At 39.5% G+C, this 22,972-nt stretch overlaps 1 protein-coding gene across 1 annotated transcript in view; it reads left to right on the top strand.

The window, feature by feature from the left end:
• Positions 1–22,972, top strand: part of USP54 (ubiquitin specific peptidase 54) — a 52,635-nt gene that overhangs the window by 11,902 nt on the left and 17,761 nt on the right. Inside the window, exons 3-12 of the mRNA XM_010161213.1 lie at positions 1,540–1,674; positions 3,931–4,044; positions 4,201–4,283; positions 6,398–6,503; positions 10,005–10,151; positions 11,527–11,676; positions 13,563–13,731; positions 16,923–17,093; positions 21,133–21,264; positions 21,547–21,927. Of these exons, the coding sequence (XP_010159515.1) occupies positions 1,540–1,674; positions 3,931–4,044; positions 4,201–4,283; positions 6,398–6,503; positions 10,005–10,151; positions 11,527–11,676; positions 13,563–13,731; positions 16,923–17,093; positions 21,133–21,264; positions 21,547–21,927 (1,588 nt within the window). The remainder of the gene's footprint in view (positions 1–1,539; positions 1,675–3,930; positions 4,045–4,200; positions 4,284–6,397; positions 6,504–10,004; positions 10,152–11,526; positions 11,677–13,562; positions 13,732–16,922; positions 17,094–21,132; positions 21,265–21,546; positions 21,928–22,972) is intronic.

The following is a 22,972-nucleotide window of genomic DNA, read 5'->3' as shown; positions in this document are numbered from 1 at the left end:
CTGTAAAGAGAGATGGGCATTTTACATCTATGGTAGAGAATGTCAACACTATACCTTGTACTGTTCATACAGCCAGAAATGGCAGGGCACGAAGGTTGGTTTGCTAGCTGGACGGTGACAGCTGTGTCGGGCTCTCTTTCTGCTTCCTCAAAGTAGCTGAGATCAGACAGTTTAGCAAACCTTCTCCCAGTTTACCTGCTCATTTCTTGATAAGAAACAAATAAGAGTAGTTGAAGGAGAAAAAGATTCAGATTATTTATTTACAGTTAATACAGATGCTAAGTGTGCTGGGGAGAAGCTTTCTGTGATTAAGGGTGGAAGTGATACGTGAATGAACATCTCTACAGATGCTCAGTGTAGATTTGGAAGAAAACCAAATAGCCAAACCAGTTTGAGCCAGTTTTCTCCTTGTTTGACTAAGTGTAGGAGGCAGAAAAGCAAAGTGATGCACAACAGAGGATCACCCTTTTTTTTTTCTTGTAGTAAGAATGGAGCTTTTCTGCAGTCTTTAGGGAAATTGTGAGTCAAGTGTTAGAGGAGAGGCCAAGCAGAATTTTGAGATTGACACTGATAAAGACGGTTGATTGTCATATGAAATGAGGTAAAAGTAGATCAGAGTGGTGATACTGACAGAATGGTCTTGTATGAAAATAAGGGCTAGAAGGTTTTTTAGTTAAACTGAGGATCCTGCATACAGAATTATGTTCCCGTTTTTGTAGGAGGGGACAATGAAGGTTCAATAACTAAAGGTTCAGATCTTTTTGGCTCTCATACACACACACACGCATGCACATATGCAGAGGATAAAACTGTGTTTTTAATCCATTGGGAATATGTACTGAACTTCTATGCATACAACCCACACTTTAGATGATGATGTGTCTTTATAGAAGTACCTGTTCTTGCAAATGATTATCCAGATGACCTGTGAGTTAGTTATGAAAATGCAGGTTTATGGCAACAAGTGAACAGCTGGACATTTGTGAATGGCTATTTGTGTTGTGCCCTTTCCCGCCGGCATGCTGACCCCAAAATCATTTGGTTACACGCTTCTCGGGCTTACTGGAAGGTAAATTCTTTAAAGAGTGCAAGCAGCAGGTAGTGGTTGTCTAAGGGCTGGACATTTGGAAAGAGTTGCGTGAAAGGAAGGAACAAACGTGTAAGAAGAAAGCTACTGAGGTGGCAGTGAAAAAGCAAACTGGAGATGGAGAAGTAGGAACAAAAAGTGAGCAAGTTCTGGTGTCCATTGTATTAGTTTCAGGGATCAGATTTGGAGGAAGATCCAGGGGGGATTGACACTGGGGGAAATTTACCCCTAAGCGTCCCACCCTCCCTTGGATATGTGAAAGGAAGGAATACACTAAGGTGCATGTGATTTCAAGGGCAGAACTTGTAGGATTTTCTTTTGTTGTCCCTGTGCAATACAAATGTCTGTGTGTTACTTGATCAATGTGAGTTAAAAGGTTTGCTGTTTGTTTTCAGGTAACTTGAGTCATGTTTTGAAAATACAGTAACTTTATCTTTCTGTTGTCCTACCAGGGTATCTTCAACCAGTTTCAGTGTAGCAGTGAGAAGGTACTGCCTTCTGATGCCCTGCGCACTGCACTTGCAAAGACCTTTCAGGATGAGCAACGCTTCCAGCTGGGTATCATGGATGATGCTGCTGAATGTTTTGTGAGTATAGCTGAAAGATGGTTTGACAGGCATAGATGCAGTCCTCTACTACATAATCTCCCCTGCCTCCATTCTTCCCTTCCACAAATTCCAACAGACCTTGCATGTGTGGCCTGGAAAAGTCCACAGAGAGATCCCTAAGCTTGAATTGATCCAGTGGGGAACCAGGATTTGATTTGGGATTCATCACTAATGATTTTGAAATGGAAACATCAGTGTTGCCTATTTTTACAGTTACTTTTGTGTGTGTGCTGCTTGCAGTCTCAAGTGTGTCTTGGATAGGAATTGTAAAAAAAAAAAAAAAAAAATTTGCACTGCAAGAGTGATCCAGGGTTTTAGTTTTAAAGAAATTTTGTTTGCCGGTTATTCTGAAATAAGTTTTTACAAATTCTACCTAAGGCCAAGTAAAAATAAATAAATAAACCAAACACAACCCAATGCAGCTGTTTGTTAGTAAATTGATGTAAGCAACAGTAAAATGGGTCATATCCAAATATTTTTCTTGCTGTATTTGTAAACCATCTGGTGGTTTTCTTTGACTGGTTATCTCACCAGTGTGGCTGGGAGATGGCTTTTACACAAACCTCACATCCCCAGGCTTATCCAACTTCTTTCTTTTTATACTCAAACTCCTTCTTGGCATCCATTATGTTAAGATCTTATTCTTACCCACATTTCCTCCTTTTCCGTTTTGAGTCTGTTAAATTTCTTTAACTTAATTAGGAGATATTTTTGTCTTACTGACCTGTTGGCTGCTCCTCTTTATGGAAATGATGATGTGCATAGGGTGGCCCAAGTGTGTTTGTGTCCTACTTGGCTGTTAACAAAGATGTGAATTCTTAACCAAAGTACAAGCATACTAGATTTGCTACTGCAAGGTAGAACTTCTCTCAGGTAAAGCACCTATCAGAGTGGAGTCCTTTCTATATGTTAAATCTTTCATTTCCTATACGTACGTAATTTGACACTTGCACTGTAAGACATCATAGAAATAAGATAAATGCATGTAGCTGTTGTAGTTCCTCTTAAACCAAGTGGACTGATAATATGCTTGTGATAACCTCAGGTATCCTGTGTTTATAGGATACTAATATAGCAAAATAATATAGTTTAATGGGCTTGCTAAAATGGAAGTAGATCATACCAATAAAGCCTCAAAGTGAAATAACTTACGTCAGCCTACACGGGAGCCCCTGGGAGCACAGTTACATCAAATAATTTTATGCAGTCCAGCACTTGAACAGAGTTCTGTAGTAGTAGAACATGGAAACTTTTGATTTAGTTTCCTCCTCGAGGAAGCTAATCTAAATACCTCATCTGATATTGCTGTGGGAGTCCCCACAAGCAGGTTTGTTAGGTTAACCGTACTGGCACAAGGACATTTATAATGCGTACAAGTTCCTTTTTGAGGTTAAGCTTTAGTAAAGAGATAATTCCATAGCTTTACAGTTAGTTAACCTTTTCAGCCCTAAAGGTGGAGATTTCATTTAAATGGCAAAAGAGCTTAGATTCTAAAGTTTAAGGGAGATTGTACGGGGTCAGAGCTTTTTTGCATGATAATTAATCATGACCTGCTTATTGCAGGCCTATAAATGATCCAGGCAGCTCAGAGTGATAGTGAAAAGTGTGCTGCTGGAAGAGTTGTGAGTAGACTTCTGGAACACCCAGATTAATGTTGGCAACAGTGGAATGAGAGGAGGTTTTAGGCCAAGAATGGGAACTTGAAAATAGATTGAGTTGTCTGAAATATCTGGAAAATGCTCAGTACTTTTGCTGCATGTGGTATTTAATCTGCCTCTTTATTTATTAGTTCTCACCCTTTTTGATAGAATGTAGATTTGCCATTTTTCAAAGCCCTTGTGGAATATAGAAATTGTTTTGTGTTGATGAGAAGCTAATGGCAGCCCAGTCGTTTTCAAACTGCAGAGCTGCTCTGCCTGTGACGTTTGGTCAAATCCATTGATGTTTGAGAATTGGACAGAATAATCAGTGACGATCTTCAGCTCTGCTAGTAAATAAAATAAATGGTTACCTGACATAGCATTTCAAATCAGAAGTCGGACGCACTTTCTTTTATATCAAAGAAATGCCATCATCTTTGTTTTCTAAGAAACTATCAAAAATTTGCAGGAGCCTTCTGTCTCTGTACATCACACTCATTATGGCGTCTGACATGCTTTTGTGATTTATATTTTAACTTCTGTCTGCATTTGAAATCATCTAATGCTTTTTTTGCCTTTTCTTCTCTCTGGCTAGGAAAACCTGTTAATGCGAATTCACTTCCACATTGCAGATGAGACAAAGGAGGATATTTGCACTGCACCACATTGTGTTTCCCATCAGAAGTTTGCGATGACCTTGTTTGAACAGGTGAGGTAATGATGCTTTATACAAATCACCAGTTCTTAAGTTTCAAATTTTCATTCTAAGACACGAATTGCCATGTTAAAAAAAACACAAGCACAAGTGTTGCTGTGGAAATACTTGTTTAATCTTGTCTATGTATTGTGTTTTCTTTCTCTTTAGTGTGTATGTACCAGCTGTGGTGCCACCTCTGACCCATTACCTTTCATCCAGATGGTACATTATATTTCCACAACCTCACTCTGGTGAGTTGGGATTTTTACAGGGAAAAGAACTTCTCTCTCTCTCTACTTCTTTTTTTTTTTTTTTTTTTTAAATATACTGATATTGCAGTTTGATCTTTACCTTCACAAGGTTAAATGTCCAGAACAATGTTGGTTCAAAGTTGGTGGAGCTTTGATAACTATGATAACTATGCTAAGCTTTGATAACTATGAACATGAGGGTTAAGTGGAGCATAAATCAGTTTAGGCATGGATCAGACTGTCTATTTGTTTATGATTCTGAATCTGACAACTGTAGTGACAAGGTCTCATGTACATTTGGAGAGACGTTAATATGTGAGTGGGTGAGTTAAGAAGCAAGATAAAAAAAATGAAAAAGTTTCTACTGCAAATGACTTTTGGGCATCTACTTCATCCTTCTGCTCAAAGCAGGGCTAACTGCAAAGCTAGATCAGGCTGCTTGGGGGTTTGTGTAGCTGAGTCTTAAAAGCGTTCAAGGGCACAAATTCCATGACTTCTCTGGGTGCCTGTTCCAGTGCTTAATGACTCAGTGTGAAATTCTTTTTCCTTATATCCAGTCAAAATTTTCCTTTCAGTATCTTTTTGCCTCTTGTCCTTTCTCTGTTGGCCTCTGCAAAGAGTCTGGCTTATGTTTAGCTTGTCTGCCAGCTTCCTTCAGTCTTGCTTCTCAGCTGTGCCCAGCCTGTACTGCTGCACTGAGAGTGCTCTGGACAAGGTGCAAGATTTTTTTCTGTTACTGAACTTCATGATGTCCCTGTCAGCTCATTCTTCCAACCTGTCAATATTTTTCTAGATGGCAGCACTCCCTTTCTGCATATTAACTGCTCCATTCAGTTTGGTGTCATCTGTAAATGTGTGTATTCTGATTCATCATCCAGGTTGCTAATGAAAATGTTAAATAGCATCATCCCCAATATTAATCCTGGAGGAGCACAACTCTTAACTAACTGCTGGTTATGTTTTGGTACTCTGAGCCTGAAGGTCCAGATAGTTTTTTGTCCACATTGCATTTCACCCATGCAGTCCACACTTCCCACTCTGCCCACAAGAACGCTGTAGATGACTTGGAAACCTTAGTAGAGGCCAAATGATATTAGCTGCTCTTGCTTCCTCATTTTAAGATAGGAGATAATCAAGTATATCACGCATAGTTTGCCCTTGATAAATCCATGCTGGCTGCTGTGACACACCTTGTCCTTCCTACACCTGGAGATGATTTCCAACGGGATTTGCTCTGTCACTGCCCCAGGTACCTAGAGCAAGACTGACCAGCCTGTAGTTCTTCAGATCCTCTTTCTTGGATGGATATATAGCTCTTGCTTTTTCTGGTTATTGGGGAATGCCTGTGGTCACCATGACCTTTCACTAAATAAGATGATGCAAGGAGCAATAGCTGTAGCTTTCTAGTAGTTCATTTGAATGAATGTCAGAGAAGTCTTCTTTTGGTAGGTGGCTACTCAGTTAAAAGCTGCTTATAGCTGTTACTCACTTCTGTCTTAAAAGTTTGATTAGGATGAAAACTTCTCTTTGTTTCTTGTTCTGCATGTGAGAGATTTAGTTACAGAGCCCCAGTAAAGTGTCTTGAAAACTGCCAGCTGCTATTCTCATGCAGATCTCTCTTAAAAGCTTGTACTCTACCAGTGTGTGGGGAGCTTGAACGTTGAACGTGCACTAGTATTCTTGTGTACTCATCGGCATCTTTCTTTCAACTTGAAAATCAGTTGGGTACTGTGCTATTATTTTGTCTATAGTTTTATTATTAAGGATGTGCTTCACTGTGCTACTTTACTAGGGTTGTGATTACTGAAAGGAAGCACTTTGCAGCAAGTATTTCATTTTGAAATCAAGTATTTATCAAAATGGTTGAGGTTGCTTTTAAGATGCACATTTGAAGCCAAACCAGCAACTGTTTTGTTGTCTTTGTGCAGCATTATCATGGAATATGTAGTAATTCACTCTTTAATTACATGATTTTTCTGTACAACAATATTAGTATTGTGTATTTTAAGGTTCTTAACTTTTATGAAAAGTTAAGTGAAACGTATACTTAATGTGGGTTTATGTTTTTATTGTATTATTAAACTTTTGTTTTCCATGCTTTCTCTATACTGAAGCAATCAAGCTATTTGTATGCTGGAGAGAAGAGAGAAACCCACTCCAGATATGTTTGGAGAGCTACTACAGAATGCCAGCACTATGGGAGACCTGCGAAACTGTCCAGTTAGTATCCTTAGTTTTCCTTTTGTGGGGCGGGATGGACAGAAGAGCTTTAGTAGATTACACTGATGTGTACCTTTTAACTCATATTTTTAAGGTTTAGTTCATCATAATGTTAAAAAAGGATAGGTAAGAGTTTTCTTTGGATTTGAATTCAGTACCTCTCAGTTACTGAATGAAGGAAGAGAAAAACTACTGATGCTGAGTGACTAGATGCAAGTAGAGAGAACAGAAATAGCCATAGTTTTTGGATGGAAATGAAATTGAATGCTTCAGAGAGTTAGAAATCACAAAAAAGGAGATGTGGAGGAATAAATTGGAAATGCTTATGCTCCCAGGGAATGGCCACACAATCCATTCCAGTTCAAGCCTGTGTTGCTGCTATAACTACCTATATGTTGGCTGTTCAACTTCACTGGGAGTTGGTGAGGCCTCCAACGCTGGCATTACATGAAGTTGCTTTCATCCTGTGATGAAAGTTCTGGGATATTAACTGAAGAAATGGAAATTGCAAAGAATTTGGAGGCTGTATCTTTTTATAGGAGATTTCTGTATGTTGACCGGGGTTTTGATTAGCTATTCTTTTTAGAGCAGTGTTCCCACAGTTTATCCAGTTTCTCTGGTGATTATTTCGGTTGAGGGTAGTGTGCTTCATCTGTAGAAGTAGGAAGAGAAAAGTAATCATTTGTTCTAAAATCTTTTCAGCAATACCATGCTACAGCACAGATGGCAGAACTTCTGTACTGGTCACTGTTACCATGTGTACAAGATTGGTTGATTTGCCTAGATAAGCTTCTGTGCAACTCCCTTACTACCTTTCACTTGGAATAAATTGAACCGTTGACCAAACTGCTGTAGCATCCAGTATATATGATCTGCCGCATACAGCCACAGTGTTGGTTAGGGGGAAAGCGAGAAGGACTGCTGCTTCCCACTGCCAGAGAATATCCTAACAGTGAAGGGCTTACAGGCTACACAGTGTATCTGCAAGAGCTACACCAAAGGCAGGAATCACCATGGGAAATTTGGGGAGTGTTGGTTTGGTTTTTTTGAGTGAGGTTTGCCGTTCAGGGTGCAGGAGATGCTGAGTAGAAAGTGTAGGCTGTAGTTGGGAGTGATGACTGACATTTAACCGCTTTAAAACAATTACTGCCTATGTCCAGTTGATAGTCATAGGCTGCTATTCTTAAAAATGTTTTCTTCTGCTATGCAGTATAAGTCTGACAGAATTCAGCCAAATTGTCTTGTGTGTCAGTTGGGTTAAGAAAAATAAGTATATTTCATGCAAATATAAAATGATTTTTTTTTTTATCATAAGGGCTTGATTTCTAAAGTGAAAGTTTGATATCTTGTTCTACCTTTTGAGTAGGTCCAGATCCAGGGCTTTAGGTAGGTATGCAAGAAGAGTTATCATAAAACTTTTTTACATATTGATCAATTGGATGAGAAACAGCTGCATAATTGGTGCTTTGTGTAATGCTACTGCTGGATGCCTCACCAGTCCTCATTAAAGCAGTACAGGCTCTGACAGGAATGGCTTGTGTACCTGTTGCCTGGGGGCAGTGTAAATATTTCTGTTTTCCCCCCTAACTTTCTGTAGCTTCTAACTCTGAAACATTCACTTCTCGTCTTCATAGGAATATTATTTTCTTTTTTTGGACTGTTGGCAAATAGTGGCTCACCTAAGTAAAAGAAATAAAGAGATTGTATTGTTGTTTAAAAGATTTGTATGAGTCTAGTCATTAACAACCAAAGTATGGAAAATTTAATAGACTTTTTTTTTTCCTCAGGATGAACTGCTATTTAAGTGTGAAATAATTGGTTGGATAAAAATGCTTACCAGTACTTGCTGCCTCTTTCTCTATGTGGGAGATTTTTCTATTGAGGCTTAGCTAAGGGTGGCCTAGAAGTCATGCAAGGGAAGCTTTTCATCAGGATGCCATATTCTTCCTGTCTTGCACAAAATGCTGATGTTAGCTAGCTGTAGCAAAGATGACAGTTTGAGAGTAAGAGATTTGTTGTGAGGTAGTCCACAGAAATGCTTGTACTTTGAACGACCCCTGCAAAATATGTGTGAATATAGTCATCTTAATATTAAAACCTCTTACCTATGTTTAAACATCAGTTTTCTATCTGTAATCTGTCTTCATTGCCTTGTTGTTAGGCTCATTTATTTCTGTGGGGGTTTTTGGCATGTTGGGTTTGGGGTTGGTTTTTTTTTTAATTTTATTTTTATTTTTTGTTTCTCATTGATAATTGGGGCTGAAGCTCGGGCTAATTTTCTAGATTGCCATGGGGAAGAAATGTTTTATGATCTCTTCCCTGGTTTGTAGTGTAAGGAATGATTATATCCAATTGTGAAACTGGTCTCTGTAGAGATGAGAAGCTATTCTCAATATGAAAATGTTCTGTTTTCTGGAATCTTGCAGCGGTACCTTTGTGATCTACCACAGTGGGAAAGTGAGTGTTGCAAAGGAACTTTGTCGTAGTTGTGTGTCTCCTCTCCCCCTAAAAAAAGATACGTGTGCTGAAAATTACAGTGATAATATCTTAATTCAGATGGTGAACTTTTTTTTTTAATGATGCTTTAAAGATGCTCACAATTACAATAGGTGATGGATTAGAAGCACTACTGAGAGAGACACCTCCCCCATAGCAGGGGAGTTGGTTCTAGGTTGTCTTTAAGGTCCCTTCCAACCCAAACCATTCTACGAATCTCTGAAATGTCTTAGCTTCACAAGCCAGCTGATCTGAGGAGTACTCTGGCTAGAGAGGGAGGGGAGACTGGCGAGTCAAAAAGCACTAGGAGTTATTAAAAAAAAAAAAAGGCCTGGGGGAAGAAAAACAGGAAATATGAGATGAACAATTGCTATAGGTTAGCATAGCACCTCTTATTCTCCTGATCTTCCAGCTGCTGCTCTCATATGTCTGAATACTGACCTAACTGTCCTGCCTAAGGTGAGATGCTTGAGATACCTTGTAGAACAACCACACAAATTTAACAGCAAAGCAGCACTTTGAAGGTGTTTCTGACACTGTCATATATAGGATCAGTCTCTGTAAATACAATTTTTTTCGGATGTTCTGATCAAAAGAAAGTGAGCTTATGCTCCAATTCCTAAGAATGTTTTTGGGATCGTTCATTTATGTTTCCTTATCTTTTTTAGAAGCCTACTTTAAAAAGTAGGCTTTTTTTTAAGAGAAAAAGAAGAAGCTTTTTTTTAAGCCTACTTTTGCACTGTACCTTTGAATCATTATCAGTAGCACGAGGAAGAATCAGCATCATTGACTTTAAAACTTGAGAATATTGGATGGTTTTGATAATGCTCCTCATCTGTGACATAAGAAGCTCCTATCTTGACAATGAGCATATTACATCTGCTTTGTTTTTCTACCACCTCTTTGGAAGCTGTACTTTTGAAACTTGGACTTGTTAGTGCCTTGCCCTAACATTATAGTAAGAGAAGGATTCTATTCAATGTTTTGTTTTATTTAACTCCTCAGAGTAACTGCGGGGAAAAGATCCGTATTCGTCGTGTGCTGATGAACTCTCCACAGATCATCACCATTGGCTTGGTTTGGGACTCGGACCACTCTGATCTGGCTGAGGATGTGATTCACAGCCTGGGCACTTGCCTTAAACTGGGAGATGTGAGTTCTTTGTGTTTTGGCGCTACCTACAAGCACAGTCTTTTCTCATGGCACTCCATAGTAGTGGGTTGAGAAAAACAAAAGGTTGCCATCTTTACCTCTTTGTGTCCATAAATAGAGGAATAGAGGGCAGATCCAGGGATCTGGCCTGTCTGAACCTGTGAAAGTACTAGTGTAATTGCATGTTCTTGAATTTCTGAAAGGACTGAAAATCAAAAATTACTTCAGGAAAAAACAAAAGCTTGTCTGAATCAAGAAATATTTTCAAATGCAAGGAGATTTTGCCTCAGGGTTCATGCTATTTTTGTGAAAATACCTATGTAATCTTTCATTTTGAAGTACAGAAGTTTATTTCTGTTTGTCTCAAAGACAAAAGGTAGTTTGGGGTTGTGTTTGGTGGTGGGGTTTTTTTGTTTTTGTTTTTTAATTTTAAATCCTCTTTTAAATGTTACAACCACACACTTCAAATAAGAGTTATTTATAACTAGGCAGTCTCTGAGAGATTGTGGCTGGCACTGTGTGACTGAATGATAGATTAAATTATGTAGTGTTTGGGATCCAGAAATTTGTCCTCTGAAGGATTCACTTACTGTACATTAGCTGAGGCTTTAAAGCTGAATTATTGGTATACCAAATTGTATCTTGTCTTATTGTAGCATTGAGGTATTACATTAAAATAATTTAAGTATATGTATTTTTTAAAAATTTACTGGCCAGTGCATAGTGTACCAAAATTAGTGCAAGTGAATGGAAATGTGGTTATGAAACACTGTGGTCCTTGCATAGTAATGCACTAAAAATTGAGTCCTGTGCATTTTTAAATAGAACATGGTCAATTAAATAGTCAGAAACCAATATTTTGTGTGCTGCATTCTTTTGACCTACTAATGTCTTCAGTTCATCTTTTATGTGGTGTTGTCATAAATTTGTCTTTGCTTAAGTCAGAATAAATGCCAGCTGTTCACTGTCAGAACCACTTTGTTTCTACAAAGCAGAGGAATGAGTGTTTTAAAAACTATAATCAGCGAGCATGACACAGACAATACAAATTTTCAGAATAGAATCACACTTCAAATTCTGAAAAGATATATCATTGTTGCAAATGTCTTCTTAAAGTACAGCCACAGTCTCCAAGACTGACCCGATTCCTGAGCTTGTGGTGAGTTGGTAGGAGTCTGTTGCTGGTCTGTGTCACTGGGTTTGCTTAAACATTGGTTAATTGCTTCAGTATTTATTGCCTTGTTTTCTCTGTCTCTTGAAGTAAAAACCTGACACCTCCCTATGGTACTTTGATGTCTTCAAACATGAAGCAGTATGTAAAATTCTGGGCATTTTATTAATTTCTCCTTAATTTTTCTTACTTCGCTTCTTGAAGCTCTTCTTCAGAGTAACTGATGACAGAGCAAAACACTCAGAGCTGTATTTGGTGGGAATGATCTGTTACTATGGAAAACACTATTCTACGTTCTTCTTCCAAACTAAAATCCGCAAGTGGATGTACTTTGATGATGCCCATGTCAAAGAGGTGAGAAAGTAATGTTTAGAACAATAACCCATTAGAAATTTGTTAGTTACTTGTGTGTAGATCCATACTGTTTTCTACAGATTTTTGAAAAAATTTGGCTACTTTCCCACTCAAGATCTGTAACTCTGTTGCTCCTTTTTCTTAGTACAGTAAAGCATTCTTAGAAAAGCATACCAGGAGTCTCAGAAGCCCTATTCTTAGGTCTCTTCTGTTGGCTGCCAGTCTTGCTTTTATGCTGTTGTTTGAAAACCTACAGTTTGCATGTGTGCACAGCTAACGTATAGTTCTCTCCCTTGCTGACAAGCGGTACAGCTATTTAGTGCCTGCTTTTTTGGGTTCTTTGTTGCAGTATCTAGATGCCAGTCTTCCCTAGTGGTTGCTGCCACCAGCATATTTTCCACTGCTTCTGTTAGTGCTTCTGTTTTTCTCCCCCTTTTAACCTAGCATGAGGTCCTTGATGTTAAAGATACCAGTGCTGAGATCTTGGCAAACTGTTTTACATGCCATTCGTTTGTTTGGCAAAAGGACATGAGCGCCTCTCCTACGAACACAGGCTGCGGAGAGTTGGCCTTACCCAGCCTGGAGAAGAGAAGGCTCCGGGGAGACCTTATAGCACCTTCCAGTGCCTGAAAGGGCTACAAGAAAGATGGAGGGGGACTTTGTACAAGGGCCCGTAGTGGGAGGACAAGGGATAATGGCTTTAAGCTGAAAGAGGGTAGATTTAGGTTAGCTATAATGAAGACATTCTTCCCGGAGAGGGTGGTGAGGCACTGGCACAGGTTGCCCAGAGAAGCTGTGGATGCCCCACCCCTGGAAGTGTTCAAGGCCAGGCTGGATGAGGCTTTGGGCAACCTGGTCTAGTGGAAGGTGTCCCTGCCCATGGCAGGGGGGTTGGGACTAGATGGGCTTTAAGGCCTTTTCCAGCTCAAACCATTCTGTGATTATTTCACACTGCTTCTCTTTTATTCTTTCTAGTCATGGAAGCAGAGGGGTCAGGCAAGTTTTCTGTATTCATGCTAAGAACTGTCTCAGAGGGAAAACTCTAATCTTTTGATTAGTTGTCACATTTTTCTGCTGCAAAACTTTGCCAAGGATAGGTACTGCAGTGCTTCAGTGGAATACTCCTGTGTGGAGCAACTTTGTCAGAATAGATGGTCAGTGGATTAGGTGAAACCTGTGTCAGTACATGTTGAAGATTTTTGAGATAAATATAACTTTTTGAATTATTGCCTGGCCTATCAAAATGCTTGCAGAGGTTCTGTCGCAGCAGAAATATTCACACACCAAAGTGGTTAGCTTTGACTTGCATGCTGTCATGCTGTTGATGTCTTTTATTCTTAATTTTGTTTATGCTGATGGGTTGATTAAGGAAATTTGGAGGTTTTTGACTGATGCAAAGTTAGAACATTTCAGAAGATGAGAGGATTTTTATGGAAAAAAAATATGAAAGGGAAAGATTATTTTTGTAGTATTTTTAGCAGGAATTGTAATTTGTTTAGCCATAAGATGTTTAATACCTTGATTTCTGCTGGGTTGGTTCCATAGTGTTCCAAGGGTGTGTGTTCTTGGCCAGATGGTGTCATAAGTGGTATCTTTTTTCTCAAATAAGGTGAATCTCAAAGAGGAATGGAAATGCCAGTTTTAAGAGACAGTTTATTTTCAGTTATATTTTAGAAGTAATACACCTTTTCGGTGTATTTTCCAACACACTGCTGTGACCAGCAGTCAGAGTTTTCTTGGCAAGTCCAATTCGGTACTGGATATAGGAGTTAAGAATGTCAGTGGAAAATCAGACTCAAAGGAGTACAAGGGAAAAAAAGAGAGCTTATTATAGAAAACGATGACAGAAAACCTTTCATGTACATTCTTTGTTGTTGTTAAATCAGATTGGTCCAAAATGGAAAGATGTTGTGACAAAGTGCATTAAGGGTCATTATCAGCCTTTGCTGCTGCTGTATGCAGATCCAAGAGGAACTCCAGTGTCAACACAAGACTTGCCCCCTCAAGTGGATTTACAGCAATATAGCAGGACTTGCTATGATAGTGAAGACTCGGGTAAGCAGTCTGGACCATACGCTGTAGACCTTTATGCTGTAATGCTGCATATAAAAAGGGGTTTTTTTTCTTCTGTTTTGGGTGTGTTTGGGTAGTAATCTTTCCAAAAACGTTTGGAGAAAGAAAATGAAGGAGGAAGAAAAGAAAAAAAAAAAGGAGGAAAAGGTAGAGCTACTGTTGTGGCATGGGCTTGGAGAGGAACAGTGACTGAGTTCATAAATCCATCAGTAGTTTCAACAGGAAGAGAATGAGAGCAGAGATGCACGAACACATCAGAATTAAAGGAAGCTGCAGAATTAAACTCAGGAGGGAAGTTAGGGAAAGGAAACAGTAAGGACGTTAGTCCTTTTCTAGAATGGTGAAGGGATGTGGGGGGAAGGGGACAACAGTTTTATTAAAAATAAAAAATGAGAGACAGAATCAGTGGCTTGTCTTTTACTTCAATAAAGCAGTGCAAGAGATATGGGCTGATTTGTGGGAGACTGAAGGGTGAAGGGATTGGCAGAGATTCATGCTCACAGATCATGTTTACTTCTCCATTTTTCATCATTGGTTTTTCATCAAATAAGATCTACAGCTCTAGATTTGTAGCACTTTACGTCTCTGAGGCCTTCAATACACTGCTACTACCTGAATTCTTTGTCTTAGTGGTAGTCCATTGCGTTAGACAGCTATGTCCATAGAAGGTGCTTCAGAGCTTAGAACTTGGTCTGCTCAAGATATCAGCCGTGGTCTGAACAGGCTGTTGGTTTATTGAAGTGCTAGATAATTTCAGACATTCAGTCACACCATTGGAGGGGTTGAGGCCTCATTTAAAGAGGAACAGATAAATTCTGAGGAAGAGGAAGATATGCAGTTAAAATCCACATAGGGAGAACATAAAAACTTGGATGTAAGTTTATATTGTAATGACTTTGCAGAAGAAGATTGTTTCTATTTTTGGATGTTTGCAGAGAATATCCTGAATTGGAGACAGGTTTATAAGTTGCCAAGAACAGCACATCAAGGCTAAATCCAGAAATACCACCTTTCTTCCAGGATTTTAGCCTATTTATATGACTGAAATTCCAAGCATATTTTATGATTTTCCTGGCCAATAGTTAACTTTATGCTTCCTGTTCAGCGGATCAGTATAGAACATCTGCTGTCTCCTTATTTGTGTGTTGACAATCTACCAGTAATGAAATAAATCTCTACCTCCTCTTAAAATAAATGCAAATAAAAACACTGGTAAGATGACCTTCAGTTCTCACTTGACAAGATGCCGTGCAATTTATAAACCTGTCTTCCTGTTCCAAAAAAAAAAAAAAAGGAAGTCTGGAGGAGGGTCTTCAGTTCTGTGTATCAACTGTGAGCACTTCTACAAGCTTCAGGCCAACATACACTGTAAATCTACCTTGTTCTGCTGGTTGCTCTCCAGGAAATACATAGATAACCTTTCTGCTCATTGTCTCTGCGGTATCTAATATTATATTTTAAAATGACTTCGGGAAGCTGAATGCAAAAATATATATATAAAAAGGTGTTTCCTTTCAGATAACATTCAGAAGGCTATAGTGAGTAACCTGCTCTTTCATTTCAAAAACACTTGGTGAGTCCTCAAGGCTTACTGCTGTAGTCTGCCATGTTCAACATTGATATCAAGCTCTTAGGAGAATTTGAGAGATACTGTATGTTGAAGTACCAGGAGAAATCATACCCTACACATTTTTCTGTCAAATAGTAGTGAATTATTTGCTAGTCTTGTTGAAATCCAGAGCTTTGTACCCTAATATACTTTTCTCAGAATGGCCTTTTTGTCTCTCACTAAGTGTAACTACAGCTTCTTCTGGATTTCTCAGTGTTATCAGATATCCACAGCCCATCATTCAGAAATAAATGGAAATTTCTTATTCTTAAGGTGTTCCTCACAATATTGTACCTGAAATTTTGTCAAGGGATCTGATAAATGCATTTAATCACATCAGATACTACAAATGATGGAGGAAAGCTTTTCGAAGGTGCTGGTACAAAATGTTGTGAAGTGCGTACAACTCCTCTTCATGTTTTTGATTGTCTATTGAATAAAGATTTAGGTTTACAAATTACTTTCAGGTACTCAATTAGACAGCACTGATTCCTGTTGCCTACATCTACCCTTCTGTGACTGTCATCTCTGTTAACAGCCGATTTTTATATTTCTTCAGACCAATAAGACTTTTAAAGAGTAGGGAGGTGGGGGGGAAACTTCAGAAGTTGTTAGGCATCCTTAAATAGAACATCAACTACTGGACTTGCTGTCACCAAAAATGTGAAGTGCCCTCAGGCTGGGTGTTTGCGATTAAACCTAAGAATTACTTTCATCTTTTAATTTCTTTTTTTCTCCATTAATTTCTCCACTGAGGAACAAGCATGAAATTAATATCCTGTTTATTCAGGAGTTTATACATCATATATATAAAATGGCCAACAGTCTTCAAACTGTTCAGATATTTTTAATTTTTATATACTGAAAGTGGTGGGAGGAGGTTCTTTAATTCTCCTCTTTTAATGAATTTAGGAATTACTGTACTGTAGTTGGATCACGGTGCTTCGTCCTTTTCAGTATCCCACATGTGCAGTGGACCAATGCTAGCTTCTTCAGAAGGAGCAGGTTACTTTCTTTAGATAATATAATTTCAGTACAAAGTTTTACTAGATAAGCATTTGATTCATAATAGATGAAATGTGTTAATTATTATAACCCATGATGTTCTTGTTACCTTATTAATATTTTGTACTTGACTAATTTTTTAACTTCAACTTCCCCTAAAGCAATGTATTTCATACTTAAATTACACTTGACAGTGTTGAAACTTAATGATGAAAAATTTCAGTGTGGTACTAATGTGTACTTTCCATCCAATGGATGGAGTTTAATTTTGCATAATAAAAGAATTTGATAAATTTGACGTTATCAGAAAGAAAAAAGTTTTGCAGAAGGAATGACACTCTCTTACCCCCTTCCAAAGGAGAGGTCTTTTCCCATAAACTCTAGTGTCCTTGAAACTGAGTGTGCATGTTTGGTACTCTGTTTTTCTGTTCAGCGTAGTTTCCTCTGTTCCATTCGTGGGGTTTTGGGTTGTTTATTTTTTAGCCTCTCCTGATTTTTATAATAGCTCGAAAAGATTGAAATTTGACATTGCCTTCTTGACATTGCTTCCTTCCCTTAGGGAGAGAACCTTCCATCTCGAGTGATACTAGGACAGATTCCTCTACAGAGAGCTATCCTTATAAACAGGCACACCATGAGTCTGTGGTCAGTCACTTCTCCTCTGACTCGCAGGGGACAGTCATCTACAATGTGGAGAATGATGCGGCTTCACAAAGCAGCAGGGACACAGGTAGCAGATACCGTTATATCTGTGTGATCATTGTCGTTAAATATGATGATTGCAGTGGATTCCAGTGAAAAATCTTTGTATGTACAACCCGTAACAAACAGCAGCCAGTGTTTAGTATCCTAAATGTTTTTGGTTTGTTATGAACTACTGTCATTCACAAAAAGTGAATGTAACTTAATGTCTCGTTGGCTTTTGTAGACTTGTATTTAGTCAGACAAACCTTTGCAGACATGTTTTCTGTCATCCACAATCCCACCTGCTCTCTCTGTTATATAATTCTGTAAGTTGGAGTCTGTTGTGCAGTGCCATTGTACAGTTTGGTAAGTGTTCCACATGCTACTTACTCATCTACAGGCAGTTACTTCGTTTCAGGAGTTGCAGCTGTCTGGGCAAGACTTTCATCACCAGGATCTCCCATACTTGAGCACTAAAGACTTTGTATGTAAGTGGGTGTTGGTAGTATTTACTGCACCAGGGAGGAGCATAAGATGATTGTGCCCTGGAAACAACTGAAATGAGAATCTGCAATGAGAAGATTCCATATATGTTCCTTAGGGCAGCTGAACAGTCTGCCTGAACACCCTTTAGTTGAAAAGAGGTTAACTGGAAGTCTGAAGGCTTAGATATCCTCTTAATAGAGAGGAGACCAGTGACCCTGGTCAGCCTGTTTCTGCATACAGTACTAACTCCTAACATCACTTCTGAAAAAGGAGTGGATGAGTTATGGTCAGACCTCTCAAGCATCAGAAATATGATCTGCTAAGTCTGTTTGAAAAACTTTATTGTGCTTTAAATAGACTATCTAAGAAGACATAACGGTTGAATCAGCAACTGTTTGTCGCACTAGTGTCAACAGCTATCATACCACTTCCTAATTTTAGCTGCAAGATCGTTGCGCTCATGTATTGTGATAATAGATGCTTATTAGTTTTATTTGAAACAGTCTGTGGTCAAGTATTTTTCACATCAAAATCTGGAAAAATTGTTACAAGACTGTTTCCTTCTGTGCTCTTATGTTCTTCATCAGAGGTCCAAGTAACTGTAATACGTGGTGTTAGATAGTCCGGTGGTAAAGTTTTAGCAAACGCCTAACACTGTAGGTTCCAGTCATGGTCTGGGTAGAGTGTGAGGTAAAAGGGAAAGTTGGAGCAGAATTTGAGTGGTGAGGAAACAAAATTTATGTTCATCTTCAGAGTATGAAGAAGACAAAATTGAAAATGCTAGTGGAATATTGTTTATGTAGTCTGCAAAAGTGGCACAGAGTTTATTGGGTTAGGTTTCTCCCTGCAAAACTTGCCATGCGAAGTCAGCAGAAAAGGGAGGGTAAGGCAATGGTTACTAAGCATGAAGTTCAGCATGTAACCTTTTGTTTTGTCATTTTTTAGTGACTTTCTCCTTTTCTTTTTCTTTCTTCTCCTACTGATTCTATCCTATGTTATTCCCTTCAGTTTAGCCTGTCTCACCACCTAAATTCAGTTGTCCTTATCTTCCCTGATTCAGTCTTAGCTGTAGTCAGTCCATCCCCTTAGCTAGCCACCTGCCTGGTCATTGCCCCTTTTCTTCCCTACCCAAAACCTTTCCAAAAAAGTCAGTCTGCCAACTCATACAACTCCTCAGTCATCAAATGCTGATCCGTGGGGCTATAAAGAAGCCATCCACATTGACCTGTCAACTGAATCGTTCTGGGCAAGACCAGGATTCTTCATTTAATGGCCATTTACACACTCCTCCAGCCCAGAAAATTATGGACCCTATCCCACATCGTCCTCCAAGGAAGGACCACCATTGGGTCGTATGACCTCAGGCACCGGGTGCTTCAGAATGGGGGCATGAAGAGTGGCTGCATAAGCCCTCTCCCTCTCTAGCTCCTACCAACCTGTGCTGCTGAGAAAAATGTGCGTATTCTGGCTGCCCTATTCGTGCAACTGAGATTTCAGTGGGAGGGAGTAGAGTGCGTTCTGTCTTAACCTGTCTGATTTCATTCTCTTCTCTAACATATTCTTAGACATGCACACAATCCCTACAAAAACAAACTTTTCCTTTGAATATCACTGTTTGCTTATGAAGCCATCCCGCCTCTCGAGGATGAGGTACTTAAGCGATACATTCAGCAAGGGACACCTTGTAAGTATATGGTTGGGCAGTCGGACAGAAATCCTGGCTTGTTTTAGTGATTAAAAAGGAAAGAGCGGGATGTTAGCTAATACTCTTGGGATTGTAATTCCTATATTCATGCATTATGTTGGATTTAATCTTTGTTCCAGGGGACCCAGATAAAGACAACAAAGACTCTGTCCTGCTGATTCTTGGCATGTCCTCTGTGGCTATTAAATGTCCAGTGACAGTAGGACAGAACTTGCAGTTTGTGAAAGAAGGAGAAAATATTTATGCACAGCCAGCAGCCTTCATTCTACAAGGCTGTTGGCCTGTAATTAGTCTATGCAGATCCTAAGCTAACTCGAGCAGCACTAAATATCTTTAAATATTTTCTGTTACAGTACTTGAAGGATGCTAAGCAAGCAGTCCCTATCAGGGGGAAAATGTTATAACTAGAGAAGTTGTACACTCTAAAGTGAAACATAAGCCTCTTCTATCTTGAGGGGAGCCACTACAACATATAAGATAGTGCTGTTCTTTCAGTCCCTAAGAGATACATGACAGTCCATGCTGTGAAGGAAAAAAAAAATGATCCCAAAGCACCAGCTCATGCTCAGTCATCTAAATGCTGCACATCATCTGTCTTCGCTGCCAACATTTCTCTTTTACTTGCTTAATTTCTTTCTTTTATATAAGCCACTTGTCTCTCAAGAATTTGGCTACAAAATCACTCCACTTTGCGAATGAATAGAAATGTGAGTCTTATGAGACTTACCTTTTGCTGTTTGGATTCCTTCCCATTTGTTTATACTGTCTTTGTAGCAATTGTAGTTGAAGTGAATTATTTTTTTCAACTGTTGAAGGTACAATTTTACGTGTGAAATCTGCTTTTAATGTTGACTTTTATGTTAATTTCTAGAGAACGGGGAAGGCTCAGAACAGCCAGCTGTGTAGTCTGGGAGCTGTTAATCCATTATTGGGTACTAGGGATTTTCCTTTCCTGCCATGCTATGCAAGGTGAAAGTTAGTGATATAAAGGCTAGAGAAAAGTCTTTGTAGCTTATTCATAAATTCCCTTCTTATCCTGCATCTCTGCTTGGGACTACTCACGTGAGTAAAGCCATGCGTGTGTTTGTGCTTGCAGGTTTAGGACTGTGAGTGTGTGAGAACCATAACATTAAGAAAAGGCAATACAGAAAACTTATGATGTCAAATACTCTTAATCCAGATTTGACGTGAAGAAATGGGGAATAAATTGTGTGCAAGAGACAATATTAGCACTCGGACATGTGAGCTGTAGTAAGGGAACGTTGTCGTGTGTCAGCTGATCCATGTTGATGGTTTGTGTGTATGCTCTTAGCTTGTGGCAGATGTGCATTAGCTGGCTTAGCCCTTGAGAACCAACTGAGGCCTCTTCATTGTAGACGAAACTAACTCGGATTATTTAGTATTTGCTACAGGCAAGGAGAGTGCAGATGGACAGTTAGGGCAGAGCAGCTGACAATGTGCAGTATTTTATTATTACATGGTAACTCATTCATGTGTTTGAGTCTTCATTCAACAGAGTAATTTCAAGCAAGCTGTCCTCAGGAGTTTCGTGTTCATGGCTGCTAAAACTGAAAACGTATTCAGACAGCAAGAAAATGGTGTACTTAGACTATTAGAAGACAAGGCACAGTCAACTTTTTCCTCTCCCAGTGGATGAGCTCTTGTTAACTAGAGTCTTTAGAGAGGCTGTATTGCTCTTCTATGACCTTAAAAATGGAACACCCTCCCCAAGACAAAACCAAAAACTTTGGGATACAAGAACTTACCCAAACCTGCCAGTTAGCATTGGAGCATCTGCAGCTCCTAAGAGCAAAAGAGTCCTGCTGCTCTTAGCACGCAGAACACTCGGTCCAAAGGCTGTTGTCATCTCTGCTGTCTTCTTCTGTCCTTCCAGGGCACCTGACTGACAGTGAGTGCAATCAGAAACATGTTTCCAAAAAGGGCTCACTGGTAGATCGCAAGAGGAGTTCCAGCCGGTCTCGGCGAAAAGGAGATGAGGCTCAGTCATCAGGATACCACAGTGAAGGCAAGAGATGTTACTTAATTTCAACTATCAGTATTTCTTTCTGCATGTTTTTAAGATCCTCAGTGTGTATATGCATTTCTTTCCTTGTTTCTTACATCTTTGTATTTTGCCTGTGTCTGCCTTTTTTTTTTATTTGCTTGGGGAGTGTTGGTTGGCTTTTTAAAAACTTTGTTGGTTTTTGTTTGTTTGTTTGTTTTGTTTTTTACTTTTCAAAGTCTGCATGAAAATGCTAGTTTAATCTGAAGTTATTTTTGTGGCTTTTGCTGTCTCTGTAAACTGCAGGAGAAACCTTGAAGGAGAAACAAGCCCCCAGAACTGCCCCCAAACCATCCAGCAGCACCAGCAGGCTGAGGGAATTTAAAGAGACAGTGAGCAATATGATCCACAGCAGACCACAGCAGATTTCTCAAACCATCCAGAATTCCCCTCGTGGAGGGAGTAGTGTGGATCAGGCAGAAACACGACCCTCAAAAAGCTTGTCTATACATTCTCGAGACTGGGAAGTGGAGAGTACCAGTAGTGAGTCTAAATCCAGTTCGTCCAGCAGGTACCGGCCAACCTGGAGACCCAAAAGAGAGTCTCTGAATATAGACAGCATCTTCAGTAAAGACAAGAGGAAACATTGTGGCTACACTCAGCTTAGCCCCTTTTCTGAAGAGGCAGGTAAGAGTTTGAGATTTATTTTGGCATATGTGGAATTTATAATCCTCCACTCTCCAGTTTTGTTTAAGTAGTCAAGTGAAATTTTGAAGATGGCATTTAGGTGAGTGGTGAGCTGTGTCCTCGAAGGCTAGTTTCTGTGTGCATGTTTGATAGTATGATAGTACTGTTTGTTTTCTGTGTGCTAAATTTCACATGTAAGGATATAAGGAAAACATTACCGTCTGTGCTGGTTAAATGGACACAGGGCTAGACTGCTAAATATGTGGAAATTCATCCCTTGGAATGGTCTTTGTGTTGGGCTCTTTGTGTTTCTTTTTTTTTTTCCCCTTTTTTTCTTCTTTTCTTTTCTGTTTTGTTTTTTTTTTTTCCTCTGGCTCATCATGGTATTTTTCCATGACAGCTCTGACTATGGTGTGGCGAGTACCTTGTGTGTCAGTGTTGAGTTCTTGTTGTGAGGATAAGAGCCTGGCAGCCAGTGATGATTTTATCTGGGACCATTTTACATCATAGCAGCTCTGCAACTTGTATGTGGAGACTTTCCCCTCAGCTTTGCTGGTTTTGAAGGTGGTAAAAACTGTTGTGAAACAACTTTGGGTATCTTTTGTTGCCCCTGCCCCAGTCCCCCAGCTTCCCTTTCCCCAGTCTGCAAATGAATGTAACAGTTACTTTGCTCCCTATTAAGAGGAGGGTACTGCTGAAACTGTGAAGGGTGTGGAGAGCAGTCAACTGGTTCCTGGGTTTTATGCTGTTACGCTACTGGGGCTGCTGCGCTCCACTCTGAGTGCTTGAAGGACGGAGGTTTGTGTGACTGGTGGCAGAGTTGTGGTTAGTGAGGATGCTGTTGCAGAAATTTGGGGGCCTGCAGAGAGGGAGGGACAGACAATACCAACTAGAACGAGCTAAAAGTTGAAAAGAATTGGGAATCATAAAAAAACACATATAGGGGAAGATGAAGGGAGAAGAGAACACAGCTCCAGGGCAGGAAGCAATAGGAGCAAATAAGAGGTAAGTGGGAATACACAGTGAAATCGATGAGAGAGAATTG

Source organism: Eurypyga helias, unplaced genomic scaffold, assembly GCF_000690775.1.
Source record: "Eurypyga helias isolate BGI_N326 unplaced genomic scaffold, ASM69077v1 scaffold20271, whole genome shotgun sequence".
NCBI lineage: Eukaryota > Metazoa > Chordata > Aves > Eurypygiformes > Eurypygidae > Eurypyga > Eurypyga helias.
The sequence above is the reverse complement of the archived record's forward strand: the minus strand, read 5'-3'. Positions and strand labels throughout refer to the sequence as shown.